The sequence below is a fragment of the Trachemys scripta genome, chromosome 25 (assembly GCF_013100865.1).
Source record: "Trachemys scripta elegans isolate TJP31775 chromosome 25, CAS_Tse_1.0, whole genome shotgun sequence".
NCBI classification, from domain to species: domain Eukaryota; kingdom Metazoa; phylum Chordata; order Testudines; family Emydidae; genus Trachemys; species Trachemys scripta.
Genome location: NC_048322.1, coordinates 6,724,199 through 6,743,039, shown reverse-complemented (window position 1 = coordinate 6,743,039; position 18,841 = coordinate 6,724,199). Strand labels below are relative to the sequence as shown.

Here is an 18,841-nt window from a genome sequence, read left to right as displayed (position 1 = left end):
GTGTTTACTTCTTTATACCTCTAAAGGCACAAGGAGGACCTAAAATTGAAAACACACACACAAAATATTTAAGCAGGAAACTTAACGTGCTGTGGGATGGGGACAATTCACTTTTTATAACCTCAATTTCATGATGCCTTGTTTCTGATGGAAATGATTCCTCAGAGTCAACATAAAGTGAGGGGAGGGTCCACTTAATTTGCATGAAACTTTATGTGCTTTGGCAGGCCGAGATGCCCCCAGCACGTGGACAGCCCGAGACAAAAGCCATGGCATGGTGATTCGGGCATTGTGGCCTTTGTTTTGACATGCCAAGGGAATAAGATTGTCTTAACTGGGCCCCGGGCCAGATCCTCAGCTGGCATAAAAAAGCCTAGAGCCGTCAAAGAAGTGATGTCAATTTATTCCAGCTCACGATCAGGACCCATGATGTTTTTAAACCGCTGAAGAAGCTAAAATTCTAGCTTTCAGGCACGTTGAGGACATATTTTAGCCTGGTAAAAGGGACAGGAAACAATTCATATCTACAAAATGTGTGGCTCATCCAAATAAATACTTCATGGGGCACCAAGTTAAATATTCTCATTTGAGGTTTCCTGTGACGAGCTGTCTTGGAGTTGCTCAAGAGGCCCTGAAGACTTACCCATGCACTCTTGCAAGGACTTCTGCAGCACACTCTGGACAATTTCCTCGAACTGCAAGTCGGTGAGGTGACACATCTCCTAGGAACAGAGGCACAGGCAGGGCAGAGTGAGTGACAAATGGCATCCCCCATACCAGCTGGACTTAACTCTAACAGAGGTCCAATAAGAGTTCTTTTAATGTAGCAAATTTAGAGCTGCTACACGGGGCTTCTGTTCAGGATTAAGTTCCTGGACACCTCTGCCCTCTGAGAAGTTTCCATGATGTGGGGGGCTTCTGAGATTGCTTTTAGGGCTACATAACACCATCCTTTGCTACTATTTGCTTTCAGTCTCAAGCCGGGACGTTATTATTAATGGCGCTGTCAGACAGACACTCCAAATCCTGGGAAATAACATTATTAATATTTAATGCGACGACTTAGTACTTTTCCTACCGGAAGCACTTTGCATGCTTTAATCCTCAGAACACCCCTTGCAAGGTAAGTTATTTGTCTTAGGGTGGACCCCGACTGTGAGCCTAGGTTCCCACACCGACATAAAACGCTCAGTATGTTACAGTTGTCAAAGAGTCAAGAGATGACTTGATCACGGTGTATCAGTACTTTAACGGGGAGAAAATTCCAGAAACTAAAGGGCTCTTTAATCTACTGGAGAAAGGCAGCAGCTGGAATTGAAAGTCAAACACATTCAAATGAGAAATGAGGCACAATATTTTTTAAACAGTGCAGATAAACTCCCAAGTGCAGGGGTGGAGACTCCATTTCTGGAAGCCTTCCAATCCAGACTGGAGCCTTTCTGGAAGATGCTTTAATCCAACACAAGCAATTGGGCCCAATACAGCAGAAGCGGGTGAAATTCTATGGCCTGCATTAGGCAAAAGGTCTCTTTTGGCTGCAGAATCTAGGCTCAGGAACGAACGGGAATGTCAAATGGGCGCAGGGGATCAAATCCCAAAATGCAATGTGTAAGCCCATCCTGGCCCACGACAGACACCTGATAGGGTCTGGGTTTTCTTCACACTTTGGCAATGCTTTTCGGGCCAATAAAAGTCTTGTCGAACTGAAAATGGCCACGTCGGAGTTGGAGAGTTTAAGGCCCCAAAAGGGGACCACTAGATCAGTGGCTCTCAACCTTTCCAGACTACTGTACCCCTTTCGGGAGTCTGATTTGTCTTGCGTACCCCCAAGTTACGCCTCATTTTAAAACGACGCGCTTACAGAATCAGACATAAAAATACAAGGACTCGTGTCCAGCAACAACCCCACTTCTTGGGTCAGGTTTATTCACATAAAACAAACTCAAACGTCACTTCCACCCCAGTCTCACACTGAGTGCATCTGAGGTCTGTCTTCTTGCTCCTTCCTGTCCTGGCCTTCTCCGCAGGCCTCCTTCCACGTCAGTGTCTCATCTGGCTTCCTCAACTCAGGGGTCAGTATCTGCAGGCATCTGCCAACATCCACCTGTGAACCCTTCTCTCTCCAGGACTCTTCCTTATATACTCCAGGCATGATTGGGTCCCCTGGCCCTCCACATTTCCCTGACCTGGAGAGAAGAGCTGGCTATTGGCAGCCCATCTCTCCTTGTGTCATGATCTTTTTAGCAAATGATTCGCGGATTCGTAGAGATCCTCTCCTCTAGTCTGACCTCTTGCATCATACAGGCCAGAGGAAGTGAGCTAGAGCAGTGATCACCAACCGGTCGACCGTGATTGACTGGTCAATCCTAGAGACTTTTCCAGTCGATCGCGATCTCCGGCAGTGCAGCAGAGCTGCTGGTACCTGCCCCGGACCCACGCCGCACCCGCAAGCGGCCAGCATAGCCCCGTGGGGGGAGGGCAGGGGTCTCAGTGTGCTGCTCCTGCCTGCAAGCACTGCCCCCGCAGCTCCCATTGGCCGGGAACAGGAAACTGTGGCCAACGGGAGCTTTGGGGGCGATGCCTGCAGAGAGGGGCAGCGCACAGAGCCATGTGCCCTCCATCCCTTAACCTCGTTGCGCCACCGATTGGGAGCTGCCTGTGGTAAGTGCCGCCTGGCGGGAGGCTGCACCTCAACCCCCTGCCCCAGGCTCAGCCCAGAACCCCCTCCCACACTGCGAACCCCTCAGCCCCAGCCCAGAGCCCGCACCCCCTCCCGAACCCCAACCCCCTGCCCCCGCCCCGTGAAAGTGAGTGAGTGTCGGGGAGAGCGAGTGATTGAGGGAGGGGGGAGGGGAAATGGTGTGAGCAGGGCAGGGCTGATCCTGGGTTGCCCTTAAATTCAAAAAGTGATCTTGGGTGTAAAAAGGTTGGAGACCACTGAGCTAGAGCATATCTTTTGGAAATATAAATAATCATCATCACAGAAAGTCCTGATTCTTCAGGCGATGGAGAATCCACCATGTCCCTACCTCAACGGCTCCAACAGTTACTTTCCCTCCCCGTTAAAATGCTGTGCCGTATTTCCAGTCTGGATTTTCCTAGCTTCAACTTCCAACCACTGGATCTTGTTAGACTTTTGTCTGCTAGGTTGAAGAGCCCATGAGCGATATTTGATCGTCGACTTCTCAATCTTCTTCTGCCTTTGTCTGCCTCGGTCTTTCATAGCACATGAAAATAAAGAGTGCACGGAAGGGAACAAAAACCAAGGCTGGAAGTATTGTTGGTGTTTAAAGCCTTGGAAGGGATAGTTTTATAGGGACATAGGAACACAGGAGTGCGGGGAACATCCTGCTGTCACAGGCAACCCCATCGCATCATCCTGTTCTTGAAGGTATCAAGCTCCATGTTCAAAACAGTTAGGTTGTTTGGCCCCCGCTCCTCCTGTTAGGAGACTTGTAAAACAAGGCAAAGCTCAAGATGAGTTGATGTACCCCCTGGAGGACCTCTGCGTACCCTTAGGGGTACACGTACCCCTGGTTGAGAACCACTGCTCTCGTCTTCACTCACCACCCAAAAGCAGGAATGGAACCCCGAATTATAACATTCAAAAACAAGTCGAAGAACACTTCAACCTCCCTGGTCACTCAATTACAGACCTAAAAGTCGCAATTCTCTAACAAAAAAACTTCAAAAACAGACTCCAATGAGAAACTGCAGAATTGGAATTAATTTGCAAACCGGACACCATTATATTAGACTTAAATAAAGACTGGGAGTGGATGGGTCATTACACAAAGTAAAAACTATTTCCCCATGCTAATTTCCCCCCCTACTGTTACTCATGCCTTCTTGTCAACTGTTTGAAATGGGCCATCCTGATTATCACTACAGAAGTTTTTTTTCTCCTGCTGATAATAGTCCACCTTAATTGATTAAGCAGGGGGAAGCTGTGTGTGTAAGAGAGAGAGCACCAGAGAATTGTGAGCGAAGGCAAGGAGAAAGCAGAAAAAGCACCGTCAGCACAACCCCGGGGTAAAAGCCGAGGGAGAGGGAGCTTTTGAGGCAGAGTACTGGTTGAAAAGAGGCTTGAAACTGTGAGAAAACAGGTGGATACAGGACTTCGTACGTTCTTTGTAAATAAACAGGATTGCATCATTAGAAAAACAACAACTCCAGCATCACGTGCTCCTCCTAAAGGAAGCAAACCAATAGATACTGAAATTTGGCTAATCACTTGGGTCAAAAAGGGGTAACAGCAGATTACAAAACAAACATACCCGTCTCATAGCACTGATTTCTCATCCTAATGCAAACAACCCCAGGAAGCCCCCAAAACAGGCTAGTGCTTGGGCCCAAGGGGCAATGGTTTGTTGATAGGATGGGATTCAAATATATTGCAAATAGTATTTTTTTTGTAAATAGCTAAGCATATCCATCTAACACTTAACACACAGAGTGTGTAGGGAGATTTTATATGCCAGTTTTTAGAGATGCAACTATATAGGAACTAATGAAAGGAAATTTTTATTCATGTTATTAGATTCTGACGTTAAATCACCTTAGCTGACGCGTTGCTTGAGTTCCTTTTGGGTCTCTTTTCTACATCTCGGGGTGTTGCTGGATCTTTCACGTGGCCTGTATCCTCTTCCTTTGCTACCCTAGATTTCTTCCACCGCTGCACATCAGTGTCTGGATGGCCCTCTTTCAGTTTTGTTTTGATCGAGTCGCTCGACCCTTGGCTCAGCAGGTAGGTAATGGCCTCTTTTGCCCTCGCATCCTCCTTCTTCCCATGATGCTCAGGGCCTTCCCTCAAAGAAAGGACATGGGGTTTTGCCACCGGAGGGGCAAACGTTTTCTTCATCATCTTCCCAAGTGCTGAAATTAAAGCAAGAAAGAAACACAATGCAGCACCCCCACACACACACTTGACGCTGAAACTCTGATCTTGTGGACACATAAAAGTTACACCTGTTTGTCCGTCCCTTGAGTGCAGAATCTTAAATTGATTTACAAGGGCCATATAGATTTAGGTTGCATCCAGACAAGCATACACCCATTTAACTACCTCCTCTATTGCTTGCGATCTTTACATGAAAAATGATCTGTTCTGGACTTAATATCTATGAATCTAAGAAATGAATTGATTTCTAAATTGAAGCAGGTTTTGTGTGAGAAATGCCTTCTTTTCTTTTCCATCATGTAACTATTTCCCAGTTTTCTGGTGGCACAAAGTTGCCAAGTGAATTAATGATCATATGTTAATTAAAGCCAATGGGCCCAAATCTCAGGTCTACTATAAGGTCTCTTTATACTTCTAGAAACTTTGTATAAATGAGAAGCAGGCTCAAGAGTTCCTTTGGTTGCTAGAATCCAGAGTCCACCTGGTCCAAAGACCTCTGCCCTACGAATTATTGCTACTGTTATTACACTTATGTCGGTGTAAATACAAAGAGGTGTAGCCAACTTACTGGAATTACTTTGGATTTACATGGGAGTACATTACTGTGCGTTCTTTTCATTGTTATAGCTGTACACACGTAACAAAAAGATGGCATCTGTTTCAAAGAGCTCATAATCTAAGGCCCTAATTCAGCAAAACACTTAAGATGTGCTTAAACCCTGGTGAAGTTAATGGGAATTAAAGACGTGTTTATATACTTGGGTGGAGAGACATGGCTACTGACATTGGCGCAAAGTTTGCCCTGATTGATAGCGAGCGAGTTAAATGTTTAACAATCTCTAGCACACAGGAATGTTGTGAGGATGAAATGTTTACATGCCTCTTACGGAACATTTGCCAAACCCTGTGGGCCAGATTCTCAGTTTGGGATGGGCGTTAATACGGCCTGCTCGGCCCAATTCTCCTCTCACACTGGGCCTCTGCTTTACACCAGTATACCTCGGTTGATTCTAGTGGAGTGACTCCAGATGTACACCAGTGTGAGCGAAAGCAGAATTGGGCCCGGATGTGTGGAAAGGTGGGATCAACAGGGCATCCCGTGGCTGTTGTGTTGTGCAAAACAGGGTGAAAACCATACCCATGTTCAACTCCATTTCCACTGAGCACCCTAATAAGAATAGGGGTGTCATATCTATCTAGCTACCATCATTTTCTCGCCTCCTAAGTACACATCTCCCATGAGACGACAACTAGGGAGTTTTGAGTATTTTGGGCAACCAAGGGCGACCAAGGTCCACATTGGCACCTTTTATGAGGTAAAAGAGACATGATTTTTTAGCCTTTTTGCCCCATCAGCATTACCATCTTGGTGCTTTTCTGGCCAGGATGGGGGTGGCAAATAGGCATATTTTTGGTGCAGCCATGGTAGTCTAAGGCGTCATACTGACGCAAGAGGCAATGCCATGGCCCCGTGGCGACACCTTTCATGAGAGAAGAGAGGTGGTCATTTGGGGGTTTGGTCCCTTCGGTGTGCGACATGATATTGGTGTGGTTTTGGTGCGGGGGCTGGATGCCATATTGATACAACAGGCAAGGGGGGCAACCAGGCCCTATATCAACACCTTTCATGAGGTAAAATAGACATGGGCATTTGGCCTTCCAATGTCTACACATTGTGACTTTTTAGTATAGGAGCATCCGGGCGCCATATTAGTACAGGGAAGCAACACCAAACAGGGGCCCCCTTTTGACACTTTTATGGGGTAAAATAGACATAGTTATAAAGGGTTTTTTTGGCCTTCCGGTGAGATTACATTGGCCCGTTTTGTGTGCAGGGGCACCATATTGACCCAGGAGGCATCGCCAAGCCGGGGGCGACTGGACCAAGTTTTCGTGAGGTAAAACAGACATGGTTCTCTTGGTTTATTGCCTTCCAGCAATGCCATGTTGGTGTAGGTTCCTGGCGCCATATTGACCCAGGAGGCATCGCCAAGCCGGGGGCGACCGGACCAAGTTTTCGTGAGGTAAAACAGACATGGTTCTCTTGGTTTATTGGCCCTCTGGCAACGCCATGTTGGCGTAGATCCCTGGTGCCATATTGACCCAGGAAGGCAGGCCATGCAAGGGGAGGGGCGACCGAGCCTTTTCATGAGGTAAACCAGGCGTGGGGAAGCCAGGGGTACCTAAATGGGGCGTGTTTGACCCAAGCTAGGATCTCCCTATTAGCTTCAACAGGTGGGGACAGCTTTGGCGCCTTTTTTCCTTCAGCGCCCTCCGCGGCGCGCTCCCTCCCCCCGCTGCCGCGCGCGCGCACCTCCTCAAAGCGCCCTCGAGCCTCACGCGCTCCTAACTGCCCCGCGGGGCGCGGGAAACTCCAGTGCGCATGCGCAACCTCTCAGACCGGCCGCCGCTCTATCTCCGCGGCGACGACGCTTGCTTTGAGGCCGGCTCCATGCGCATGCGCGGCCATCAGCAGGGGGCGGGGAAAAAGACGCGCGCGTTGGTCGAACTCACTGCGCACGCTCGTCTTGGCAAAGGCGGGGTGTGGGATGGCGCCTGCGCATTGCCTCAAGGGGAACTAAACCACACTGATGACCACGTGGTTTCACTGTGCACTGACCCTATAGATTATGGACCCTATAGGGGGGCTATATTATTATTTGTTATATATAACCCTATAGATCTGTATATGGACTGGAGCTCTAGATTATGGACTTTATGGAAGTTATATCTTCCTGTTGGTCTGTATATGGGAGGATTATGGACCCTCTGGCTCAGTGTGTGTGTGTGTGTATATATATATATAATAATAATAACCTAGGGAGGTGGTGGAATCTCCTTCCTTAGAGGTGTTTAAGGCCTGGCTTGACAAAGCCCTGGCTGGGATGATTTAGTTGGGGGTTGGTCCAGCTTTGAGCAGGGGGTTGGACTAGATACCTCCTGAGGTCCCTTCCGACCCTGATAGTCTATGATATGGAGCAGGCCCATAGATTATGGATTTTAAACAGCTTTATGTTATGGGTCTTTGTGTGTGGATCTCTGAAGCGGCTGGCTCCCTATATGGGCCCTTCATGGCTATATGTGGGCTGAGATATGGAGCCTGCAGATGGATCTATAATATGGACTTCATGGGCATGCATATACATTTATATTATGCACCCCCATGGATCTATATAGGTCCTTAGACCTTATGGGCCTGAAAAAGGGACTCCTCCCCCCTATATGTGAGGTCCAATGGATTTATATATTATAGATCTGTGTATATGAATGTTTGAGGGTCCCTATATGGTCTGACCAGTATAGTATGGGGCAATTTAACCATCCCTACCCTGAAATAATTTACTTAACCCTAATAATATATATTTTATTTTAAAACCAAATAAGCCTTTCATTACATTACACTTTATAGAACACTGAGCGCATTCAGCCATGGTTGCTAACTCACCGCTGTGGCACCTCCTGCTGATCATCCAGGAATTAGCTCGATCCCAGCACTCAGAGCGCCTCCTGCTGGCTGGTGTCTCTTCTGCCTCAGGCCCCCCATGTCCCTCCCAGACCCCAGTGCCCTCTACCTTGGGGTTCTGCCCACAGCAGTACCCTCACGACTCTGGGTCTCCCCTCCCATGTGAACCCCCCCTTGCCTCAGTAGCTACTGCCAGTCATCATCTAACCCCCACTCACTGGGGCAGACTGCAGTCTGTCATGGCCACTTATCACTGACAAGGGGGTTGGATCTGCCACCTCTTTGTCTATCCCCTGAGCTGCACCTCCACAGGCCTCAGCCTGGGGAGATGGCAGGCTGGAGCTCCCTAGCTCCTACTGCTCTTGTTCCAGTACCCTGTACTCCCAGGCAGCTAGGTCTTTCCCACCTCAAGGCTGGAGTGAGATGCTGACCCAGCCACTCCCTCACAGCCCTCTTATCAAGGCCAGCTGGGCCCTGATTGAGCTGGCCACACCTGTGGTCCGCTACTCTGCCAGCTTCCCTCAGCTGTTCTCACTCCCCTTATCTCAGGAGGGGGGTAACTGCCCCCCCCCCACGCTTTATGAGACCCTGATTCAGCCATGGTGTACACATAGCCCCACTGATATCTGGCCCGTAAAACCCTTTGTAACACAGCTTGATCTTACAGCAGTTTTATAGCTGATGTTAAATGTGATATTTAATACACAAAACTCTAATATGTGCAGCTATTGATTAATTCAATGTGATACACCCAGCAGTTACATCAAGGAATTGCAAAGCATGTATTCAGTCTTACCCATGCTGCCCTTAGCATTGTAATACTTAGAGAGTTACAGATTTGTATATAACCTAAGGCAACCTCCCTCTGCCTGCTCCGGTTTCCCTCTCACCCCTTGCCTGTCTTATCTATTTAGACTGTAAAACCTTTGGGACAGGGGATGTCTCTCACTATATGCATCCTGGGACCTGTAGTCTCAGACCAGGCAGGTGTAAGCAGACAGACCCCTTGTCTGGTATTAAACTGGACAGTCCTGCTTTTCTAGGGTGTGTTCCCTATCCAGTACTCAGACAAAACCATATCTGTTTTTCTCTGATATTGGATGGAGGGGGTGTCTGTCTTTAAGAAGTCCTGCCCCAAGTGGCATGATCTTCCATGCAACATGCGTCTGAGGTCATGCGGGCGGGAGCAGGGTCACACCAGCTGGGGCAAGTGGGACCGTGATGTGTGAGTGGCCACTCTAGGCAGGTGCCTCCAATAATGTGTTCATCTTCCAGCCGGCCCCCCTTCACTAGGAGGGCTGGGATCAGGGTGTGAGAGGTACCAGGACCGCTCCTGGGGTCAGAGGTGAGAGGTCGAACGGGTCAGGAATCCCCCATCCCGCCCTGGGCCAGAGGTGGAAGGTTGTGAATGGGGAGATGCGGCTGTTGGGGAAATTGCAAAGGTCAGAGGTCAGAGGCTGGAGGGGGAGCAGGGGTCAGAGATCAGGCTCCTTCCCTTCATGTGAAAAGCCAGGTGACCTCCCTGGGGTGAAGGGGCAGGGTCAGAGGTTGCAGTTCACTCGGCCAAGGCAGGGCAGGTGACCCCCACCTTCTGAGGGGTCAGAGGTCACCGTTCTCCAATCGGGGTGAAAGGTCGGGGGGAGAGGGAGCTACCCACCTGCCCACTCCTGGGGGAGGCCAGGTGATGCCCCCACCTCCTCTTTCCCACCCCTACAAAGAGGGAGGAGGGGAGCATATATTTACAGTCTGGCGGGGAAATTCGTTCTGCGCAGGCGCAGAGTCACCACGGCGGCGGGAAAACTACAACTCCCAAGATGCCTTGCGCCTCCCGCGCACGTGACCCTTGTCCACCGCCTCTGGGCGGGGGCTTGATATTTGAGGTGAAAAACAACGAGCGGGCTCTGAATTCACCGTCCACACGGCGCGCGGCGTGGGGTTTACACCCACCCCGCGCCAGGCGGGATGGCCCCGGGGGGGAAAGCAGCCCAGACCCCCCAGCCCCTCCCCCAACAGGCGGCGGACTGAGCTGGACGGAGAGGTGTCCACGTCAGTGCCTGAACCGGCGTCGGGTGTCAAATCCGTTTCCACACACCACGTTTTTTAACCCGGTTCCTGCCACCGAAGCCCGGCTAGACACTGTTTAATAGGGTGGGGGGGAATCCCCCAACAGGCACTTTGGGTGGACAGCTCCGAGCTCGGAGGACCCCGCCGCACGGCCCATGGGAGCTAGGCCGGATGAGAGTCGAGCGCTTCGATTGGCTCACGGAGTTTTCCTTGTGCTCCCTGATTGGCTTAGGCCGCGGCGGCGGGGCGGGAGGAAGGGAGGCGGGGGCGGAGCTTGTAACGCGCAGGGGCAACGTTAGCGAAGGGGGCGTCCGTCGAGCGCATTGGCCGCCATTCCACGTGGGAAGGGAAAACACGGCGCTCTGATTGGCTCGCGGCCGCGGGAGGGGGCGTGGCTCGCGGCGTGTCCGCCCCCCGACTATATCTACCGCGGGCGGGGGGGCCGCCTTGCCATCGCGTCTGAGCTGGGAGACGCGAGCCGCGGCTGTCTCCTCTTGGGCCTCGCGCGGGCGGCTGGGCCGCGCATGCGCCACCCAGAGGCGGGGACGGTGCGTCGTCGCGGGGAGGGGCGGAGCGCATGCGCGTTGGGGCCCCCGGAGGGGCGAAGGCCGCGGAGGAAAGCGAGTGCGGCTGCGCCGCCTGCCGGAGGCGCATGCGCAGGCGGAGCCCGTGAGGGGCGGGTGCGGCAGTTGAGCGAGTTAGCGGCGCGCGGGGGGAGGGAGGCGGCCGGATCCGGAGCGCGGCCGCCCGCCCCCATGCAGGAGATGATCGAGATGGCGGCTGACAAGGAGACGTTCCTGGTCCCGGCCCCGCCGCCGCCCCTCAAGCCCCCGCCCGCGACGGGGGGCGGAGCGGGGGGAGGGGGCGGCCCCCTGGTGCAGCTGCACCAGGAGGCCGCCTCGACTGAACTGCACGAGGAGGCCGCCTTGGCCAATCAGCGTCGGGAAGGGGGCGGGCCGCCGCGCGGGGAAGGCGGCAGGCGCGGAGGCGGCCCCCTCGTGCAGCTGCACGAGGAGGCCGCCCCGCTGGGCCAGCGCCGGGGCGGAAGCGGCCCCCCGGGGCGGCCGCACCAGGAGGCCGCCCTGCACCAGGGGGCCGGCCCCAAGGAGGAAGACAGCGTGGGCGAGATGCAGCGGCCTCGCAATGGCTTCCAGACCCACCGGCCGGCCGGGGGCAAGCGGCGGAACAGCTGCAACGTGGGCTTCAAGCACCCGGCCTCCAAGCGCCGGCGCCGGGTCAACTCCGAGTGCGACCCGGTGCTGCCCTCCGAGTTCCTGCTGGGGGGCAACATCTTCGACCCCCTCAACCTCAACAGCCTCCTGGACGAGGAGGTGAACCAGGCCCTCAATGCTGAGACCCCCAAGTCGTCGCCGCTGCCGGCCAAGGGCCGGGACCCGGTGGAGATCCTCATCCCCAAGGACATCACGGACCCGCTCAGCCTCAACGCCCAGGACGGCGACGCGGCCCTGGTGCTGGCCTCGCCCTTCAAGACGGGCCGCAAGCGCCACCGCCACCGGGGGCAGCAGCGGGGCAGCGGTGGCGGGGCCGGGGACTGTAAGCCAGCTGCCTGCAAAGCCTGTGACGCTGCCTGCCCCACCCCACAGCCCTACGAACTCAACACGGCCATCAACTGCAGGGACGAGGTGGTCTCCCCGCTGCTTCCCCTGGCCGTCGAGGGTGCGGGCTGCGTCACACCCTCTTGCGCCGCCTCCTCCAGCAGCCGCCACCACCGCAAAAGGCGCCGGACTTGCAGCAAATCGGAGGCGGCCGGGGGGGCCAAGCTGCCGCCGCCTCCCCCCACCCCAGGTGGGAGCAAAGGCGGGGGCCAGCCGGGCAAGAGTAGCCCGGAAAAGGGCAAAGGGGCCGGGCGGCACCAACAGTTGCCCACGGCCAAGCGGAGGCGTCAACAGAGGAAGTTCCAATACGGCAACTACTGCAAATACTACGGCTACCGGAACCCTAACTGCGAGGACGCCCGGCTGCGTGTCATGAAACCTGAGTGGTTCCAGGGCAAAGAGGTGCTGGACCTTGGCTGCAACGTGGGGCACCTTACCCTGAGCGTGGCCAAGAAGTGGAAACCCGCCCGGGTGGTGGGGCTGGACATAGACGGGGCCCTGATCCACTCGGCCCGCCAGAACATCCGCCACTACCTGTCCGAGGAGATCCAGCAGCGGCAGGAGGACGATGAGGAGGCGCCGGAGGGAGCTGGCTCCAAAAGGCGGAGGGGCTGCTTCCCCGCCTCGCTGGCAGCCAGCAGGGGGCCCATTGCTGCCCCCCGGGTGCCCCAGGACGGGGCCGGTGCCGCCGACTTCCCCGACAACGTGATCTTTGTGCGGGTAAGAGGCCTAGGATGTGGGCAGGGGCGGCCCCACCTTTTCGGGGTGCCGCAGGTGGGGGTAGCAGCCGCCCACTCAGCGGCTCTCAGTGGGAGGTCACACAACAGCCTGGAGACACGCCCCCTAAAATCCGGGGGTGGGAGGGACTGGTGGTTGGTAGGAGGAGCCCTCCCATCCCATACGAGAGGGCGGTAAATACCTCATCTCCTAGGCCGGCCAGTGGCTTATGGGCTGATAAGTCACGCAGGCCTTGCCTGGGGGGGCTGTGTTCGGGTGAGGGGGATGGGTGGAATAGCTTCTTGGGCTGCTAACGCAGGCTATTCAGGGTGAGAGACTCCATCTTACTGGGGGGCGGGGGTGCACGCGGGGTGCCAGGATTCCCCTGCGCTCAGGAGACCAATGCAACTACCAAGATGGTGCCACTGGGTAGGGACCGGTTAAATAGCTCCGTGAGGCTTGCCTGGAGGACTCCTGGCTTGTTTCAGCAGAGCCCCTCGGGCGAGGGGCAGCCGGGTTGTCCGTCCATCCCCTCACAGAGTCAGAATTCCCCACCAGAAGCAGGAGAGAACAGAACTGTGTGTGGTGGTGGTGGGGGGGGGGTGCCTGTGACCTTGGCCAGTTTGGTTTACGTCTGCCTCGGTTTACCTGAAATGGGCTGGCCAGAGATCTGGCCGGGAGGGTAGCTGGGTTGGGTCAGTTTCCCGGGGTGGCGTTTCTGGCTTCTACCTGGTTCCTATTCTCCGCTCTCCTCTTGACCCTGTGCCTCAGTTTCCCCACTGTCCAATGCTGAGCCTTGCGTGAGGCTCACAGGAGTTAAGGAGCCTAGCTCCGAGGACTGGAATTCCTCTAATGATCCTTACCAAGCCTCCGCCCGTGTGCTTTGAGATCTGCCGCCGAATGGGCGGAGAACAAGACGCGTCGGGGGGGGGATTCTATGCGCAGGGCCGAGAGAAATCCAGCGGCCGGTATGCAGAGAAATGTTTCCCGGGCCGTGTAACAGCTGCGAAGCTGCGATCACCTAGATCTAGCCCGTGACAGTATGGCGGGGAAGCAGGTTCTCATCTCGGGGATAATCTATACGCTGGCAAATGGTCCTGCAGGGCAGGGCAGCCTGTCCCCGGCAGAGCTCCCTAGGAAATCCCAAAGCAGGGCACGCCTCCCCCGTGGAACAGGAGTGTAAATACGCCCCGCAGCTCTGCGAGGCGGCGCTGGGGGCTGAGGGACGTTGAGGTGGCCGCCCACGGTTCTCTGAAGGCAGGCGCGTTGGCTAACAGCTGGAGGGAGGGGAGTCAGGACTCTTGGGTTCTCTTCTGGTGCCTGGACGGAAAGTGAGCAGAAAGCCTCCAATCGCCCTGAGCCTCCCGTCTATCGGCCTGGTGCTCGCAAATCAGCCAGAGCCGAGCATCCATTCCCACACTGGCCTGGCATGGGACTACGAGTCCCAGCAGGCCGTGCGGCCAGCAAGGCAAGCTGGGACCCATAGCGTCACCTCACCCAGAAGGCTTGTGGTAAAGATGCCTGACCCCTTCCAGCACCTGAGGCTCAGGCAGGGAGCTTGCGGGTGGGTGAATTTCTGTGCTGGGTCCAGACTCTGACTTAGAGACGCCAGCAGCTGGAGGTGTAAGAATAGAAATCTTTAGGGAGTCCCATATCTGGAACCACCGACCCCCAACTGAGATCAGGGCTTCCCAGACACCACCCTGACCACGATCTGGGACCCCCTTTGTGCCACCAGATCTCCCTCCCTCACTCAGACCCCGACCTCTTTTGTGCCAGCCACTGCCCAGACCCACCACCAGACAGCGTCTGCCCTGAGGAGCCGCCCATCTAAATCCCCACAGGATGGGAGGTGAAACTGAGGCACAGCGGGGAAGTGACTGGGGTCACCCAGTAGATGGTTGATTAATGCAGCCAAGCGTCTAGAGAGAGAAATGGGTCAAGGACTGAACTCCTGGGGGGGGGGGGGGGGGGGAGATTCGTGTAGATGCCCCCAGCATGGAGGCTGGCAGCCCCTCTGCTCCCCACTGCCCCGAACCGAGGTCCAATCCCAGCTGTCATACAATATCAGGGCTGGAAGGACATCAGGAGGTATCTAGTCCAGCCCCCTGCTCAAAGCAGGACCAATCCCAAGCCAGGCCTTAGAAACCTCTAAGAATGGAGATTCTGGCCACTAGTCTGGGGTTTGGGACTCGGACGCCTGGGTTCCTTCCCTGGCTCTGACCCTGCTGTGTGGCAAGGTGGGTCTCCCTGCCTCAGTTTCCCCTCCCATTCTTTGGATCAGAAGGTTTTGTGGGGAGGGTGTGTCTGTTGGGCATGAAAGGGGGGGGGGGGTGTCCTGATCTTGACCTTTCTGGGGACAGACAGGGGACGGAGAGGGCCCATGGAGCTCTGGGGGCTGTGTGGCGTTGGGGGAATTCCAGATAGCTGAGGGGAGCTGAGTGGTGTGGGCCCTGGAGCAGTGGCAGGAGGGGTCTGGGAGGCTACAGAGGGCCCTGATCTGGGGGTGGAGGCTGTGTGGGAGGGCCCCCAATCTGTCTGGAGGGGGGGAGCTGATATCTGGGGGGTGCCATGGAAATCAAACATCCCCCTTAGGGCTGGGAGCCAGGACTCCTGGGTTCTCTCCCTGGCTCTGGGAGGGGAGTGGGGGCTGGTGATTGGAGCAGAGGAGGCTGGGAGCCAGGACTCCTGGGTTCTCCCCCGGCTCTGGGAGGGGAGTGGGGGCTCATGGGTTAGAGCAGGGGGAGCCAGGACTCCTGGGTTCTCTCCCTGGCTCTGGGAGAGCAGTCGGGGATGGGGGGTTAGAGCAGCGGGGGCTGGGAGCCAGGACTCCTGGGTTCTCTCCCCGGCTCTGGGAGAGCAGTCGGGGATGGGGGGGTTAGATCAGGGGGGCTGGGAGCCAGGACTCCTGGGTTCTCTCCCTGGCTGTGGGAGGGTAGTGGGGGCTGGTGGTCAGAGCAGGGGGGACTGGGAACCAGGACGCCTGGGTTCCCCCCGGCTCTGGGAGGGCGATGGGGGCTGGGAGCCCAGGGTCTCCCAGCACATGCTGGGACTGGCTGGCTCCCTGGCCCCGCCCGTCACTCTGCCCTGTGCCCGCAGGGGAACTACGTGCTGGACCGGGACGAGCTGCTGGAGACGCAGGGCGCCGAGTTCGACATGGTGCTGTGCCTCAGCCTCACCAAGTGGGTGCACCTCAACTGGGGGGACGACGGGCTGAAGCGGCTCTTCAAGCGCATCTTCCGCCACCTGCGGCCTGGCGGCCTCCTGCTGCTGGAGCCCCAGCCCTGGTCCTCCTATGGCAAGCGCAAGAACCTGACGGTGAGCGGCGGGCGGGCGGGTGGTGGGAGTCCCCTGGTGGTGGGAGCTGGGAGCCTGACGCCTGTCTCCCCTCCCCAGGAAACCATCTACAGAAACTACTACCGCATCAAGCTGAAACCGGAGCAGTTCCCCTCCTACCTGACCTCCCCGGAGGTGGGCTTCTCCAGCTGCGAGCTGGTGGCCAGGCCCTACAACAGCTCCAGAGGTGAGAGGGGGACCCACTTGGGCGGCTGGGCGGATAACTCATCTGTCAAACGCAAACTGCCACCAGGCCGAATAAGCCGATGGCGGATGACTGCCGTCGGGAGAACTGAGCTTTTCTGACCTGTACGGAAACTCCGCAAAATTTGGTTTTGTCCCAAATTGGGGCCAAAAAGTCCAATCTGTAAAGGAGAAAATTCCAAAAGACTGAGAAACGTTGCGTGTTTTGTGTTATCAAAGCTAAACTATTGAATGTGGTGTTGCGGTGTTAATTTAGTTTTGATAATACAAGAAGTAACTTGTTCCTTTCATATTTGTAATATCAGACTTGGCAGAATTTGATTTCAGGGGACAGTGAGGTTTCTTTTTAAGCATTCTTTTCGGTTTTCATCTCTTTTTACCCGTTCACGGGTGTGTGAAATTTTGGGAGAAGGATTTAGTGACCGTAGATGTTGAGTCAAAAAGTTAAAGATTTATAAACAGTTGAAACAACTGGTCAAGGCCCTCTGTTGAAATACACAACGTCAGCGTCCTTAAATCAACAAATCCAGTCTGCGTTTAGTGTGCGTTGGCTAGTGCATTTGTAATGAGGCTAATTCCCAAGTCACTGGCTGTCTTACTGCACTGTGCTCTCAGGTAGGATTCCCCTTCCTTTGCTTAGCTGGAAATGTCCGTTAGCTGTGGAAAGATTTCTTGGTTGGTTTGTGGATATGGTGAAAGACATTTGCTGACCCATCTAATCTGTCAGGCCTAATTACCATAGAGCAACTTATCTATTTGTATTATTACACGGACATTTGATATTTATCAGTCACAAAGGCAAAACCAAATGCTTCATCGGATTTCAGCCAGTTTCCAAATGTTTCCATCAAATACTGTCCAAATCGACACTTCCCTTTGAAACATTTGGCTTGTGCCAAGCCAGCCTTTCGCCGCACAGTTAACCTGTGGAACTCCTTGCTAGCGGATGTTGCGAAGGGTCAAAAAAGAATTTGCTGAGTTCACGGCAGACAGGGCCCTCAGTGCTTATTAGACCCCCCCCCATGCGCCGGGGGTCCCTAAACCTCCACCTGCCAGCAGCTGACCCTGCTGACACAGACCAACCTAACGAGCCTCCAGTAACGAGCAGGCTTCATAGTCGGGACGCAGACAGATTCCCCAGCTCCTCGGGGGCAGGGGGGCAAAGCTGGAGGTCTCTCGGGGTGTTGCTCACAGTCCCGATCAGCAGCTCCGTGGCCACGTAACGAGTCAACATGTTAGCTGATTTGGGAGGGAGGCACCGGAGGGGGGGAGCAGGGCCTGTACTAACCCACTGCCCCTGTCCCCCTGCAGGCTTCCAGCGCCCCATCTATCTCCTTCACAAAGGCCACCCTGCCACCCACTGAGGGAGAAGCAGCCGACGCTCGGGCCCGGAGCCCGCCCGTTTTTTTCTTTGCATTGGAGGACAGTTGGGCTGAGCCCGTCGGACTGGGGGCGGGCAGGACTGGCCGCCGGGTGCCCCCCCAGCCCCAGGTGCCTGCGGGCAGACGGCCCGGCCCAGCCTGGCCCGCAGGGTTTGCGCTCAGCGAATCTGCCGCGTGAGAGGGGCTGCCCCCTGCTGGACACTGCTTCGCGCTGCAGCCTGGAGGAGATCTGCATGGGGGGGTGCTACAGCTGCCGTGTGCTGAATACACAGCACCCCCACTGTCTCCAGTCGGAGCTTGTACAGCTGTCGGGGGGGGGGGGGGGGCAGCTGTACAAGCCTCCCCCCCTCAAACAGCTCATCTCTCTGCAGCAAGGAGGGGAGGGGCCCTTTGCATCTGTTGTTAGAGGGGGGAGACCAACCAAGGCAGCAGCTGCCTCAGTTTCCCTTCTGCTGTCAAAGGGGGGGCAGCGCTGCCCTGCTTTCCGGGGGCGGGCCCAGCGTGGTGCCGGTTGGATCCCTGGGCTGGTTCCCTCCGGGGGGGGGGGGGGGGGGTTGTGGGGCCCCCCTGTGTGTGACGTGGAGTTTTATCTTTACAGATGTTGATTCTATTATATATAAATAAAAGCTACCAATTATTGCCCCCGCGTGGCGCCTGGGGGCAGCGAGAAGGAGCGAGACAGGATGCGGAGCAAGGCCCGAGGCAGCGTTTATTGGGGGGGGGGCAGCAGGGGCTCCCATCTCCCTCCAGCGGTGGGTCAGGGCCGGGCCGTAGGAGCCCGGGGGGGCCCTGGGGTGGCACATGCAGAAGCCAGCTGGGCCTGGAAGTGGTGCCACACCTGCGGGGAGAGAACAGCAGGCTGAGAGTGGGAGGGGGGGGCCATGGCCCAGATGTGGGGGTGCAGTGGGCTGAAAAGGGGGGCGCATGGACCACACCACAGGGGGGGCACCTGGACCAGACGTGGAGGGACAGTGGTTGAGGAGTGGGGGCATGTGGACCAGACCACGGTGGGGAGGAAACCAGTGGGCTGAAAACGGTGGGGAGGAACACAGACCAGACCATTAGAATGGGGGGGAGCAGCCAGCTGAGCGGGGGGCGGGGGGAACACGTGGGCCAGACCATTAAAACCAAACCGGGAGGGGGGAAGTGGGCGAGGCCC

General features: G+C 55.5%; 2 protein-coding genes and 1 long non-coding RNA gene across 3 annotated transcripts in view; 1 reads left to right on the top strand and 2 right to left on the bottom strand.

Annotated features, from left to right (window-relative positions):
• Nucleotides 1-7,359, bottom strand: part of ZCWPW1 (zinc finger CW-type and PWWP domain containing 1) — a 34,797-nt gene extending 27,438 nt beyond the window's left edge. The window contains exons 1-3 of the mRNA XM_034757068.1: nucleotides 7,215-7,359; nucleotides 4,559-4,875; nucleotides 644-722 (exon numbers count right to left, since the gene is read on the bottom strand). Coding sequence (XP_034612959.1) covers nucleotides 644-722; nucleotides 4,559-4,864 — 385 coding nt within the window. The 5' untranslated portion in view covers nucleotides 4,865-4,875; nucleotides 7,215-7,359. The remainder of the gene's footprint in view (nucleotides 1-643; nucleotides 723-4,558; nucleotides 4,876-7,214) is intronic.
• Nucleotides 7,360-10,867: 3,508 nt separating this feature from the next.
• Nucleotides 10,868-18,172, top strand: MEPCE (methylphosphate capping enzyme). The gene is made up of 4 exons (XM_034757067.1): nucleotides 10,868-12,763; nucleotides 15,860-16,078; nucleotides 16,157-16,283; nucleotides 17,612-18,172. The coding sequence occupies exons 1-4, from the start codon at nucleotides 10,952-10,954 to the stop codon at nucleotides 17,662-17,664; spliced, it is 2,211 nt and encodes a 736-aa protein (XP_034612958.1). The 5' UTR covers nucleotides 10,868-10,951; the 3' UTR covers nucleotides 17,665-18,172.
• Nucleotides 16,732-18,628, bottom strand: LOC117869965. The gene is made up of 2 exons (XR_004643868.1): nucleotides 18,314-18,628; nucleotides 16,732-16,957 (listed from the first exon to the last, which is right to left on the bottom strand). It is a non-coding gene; the product is annotated as an uncharacterized LOC117869965 (long non-coding RNA).
• Nucleotides 18,629-18,841: the final 213 nt, after the last annotated feature.

Excerpts from the sequence above, each read along its gene's own strand:
- MEPCE (XM_034757067.1), top strand. The coding sequence starts at position 10,952 with ATGCGCCACCCAGAGGCGGGGACGGTGCGTCGTCGCGGGGAGGGGCGG. Across the intron at positions 12,764-15,859 it reads ACAACGTGATCTTTGTGCGG|GGGAACTACGTGCTGGACCG; the intron begins GTAAGAGGCCTA and ends CTGTGCCCGCAG. Across the intron at positions 16,284-17,611 it reads GCCCTACAACAGCTCCAGAG|GCTTCCAGCGCCCCATCTAT; the intron begins GTGAGAGGGGGA and ends GTCCCCCTGCAG.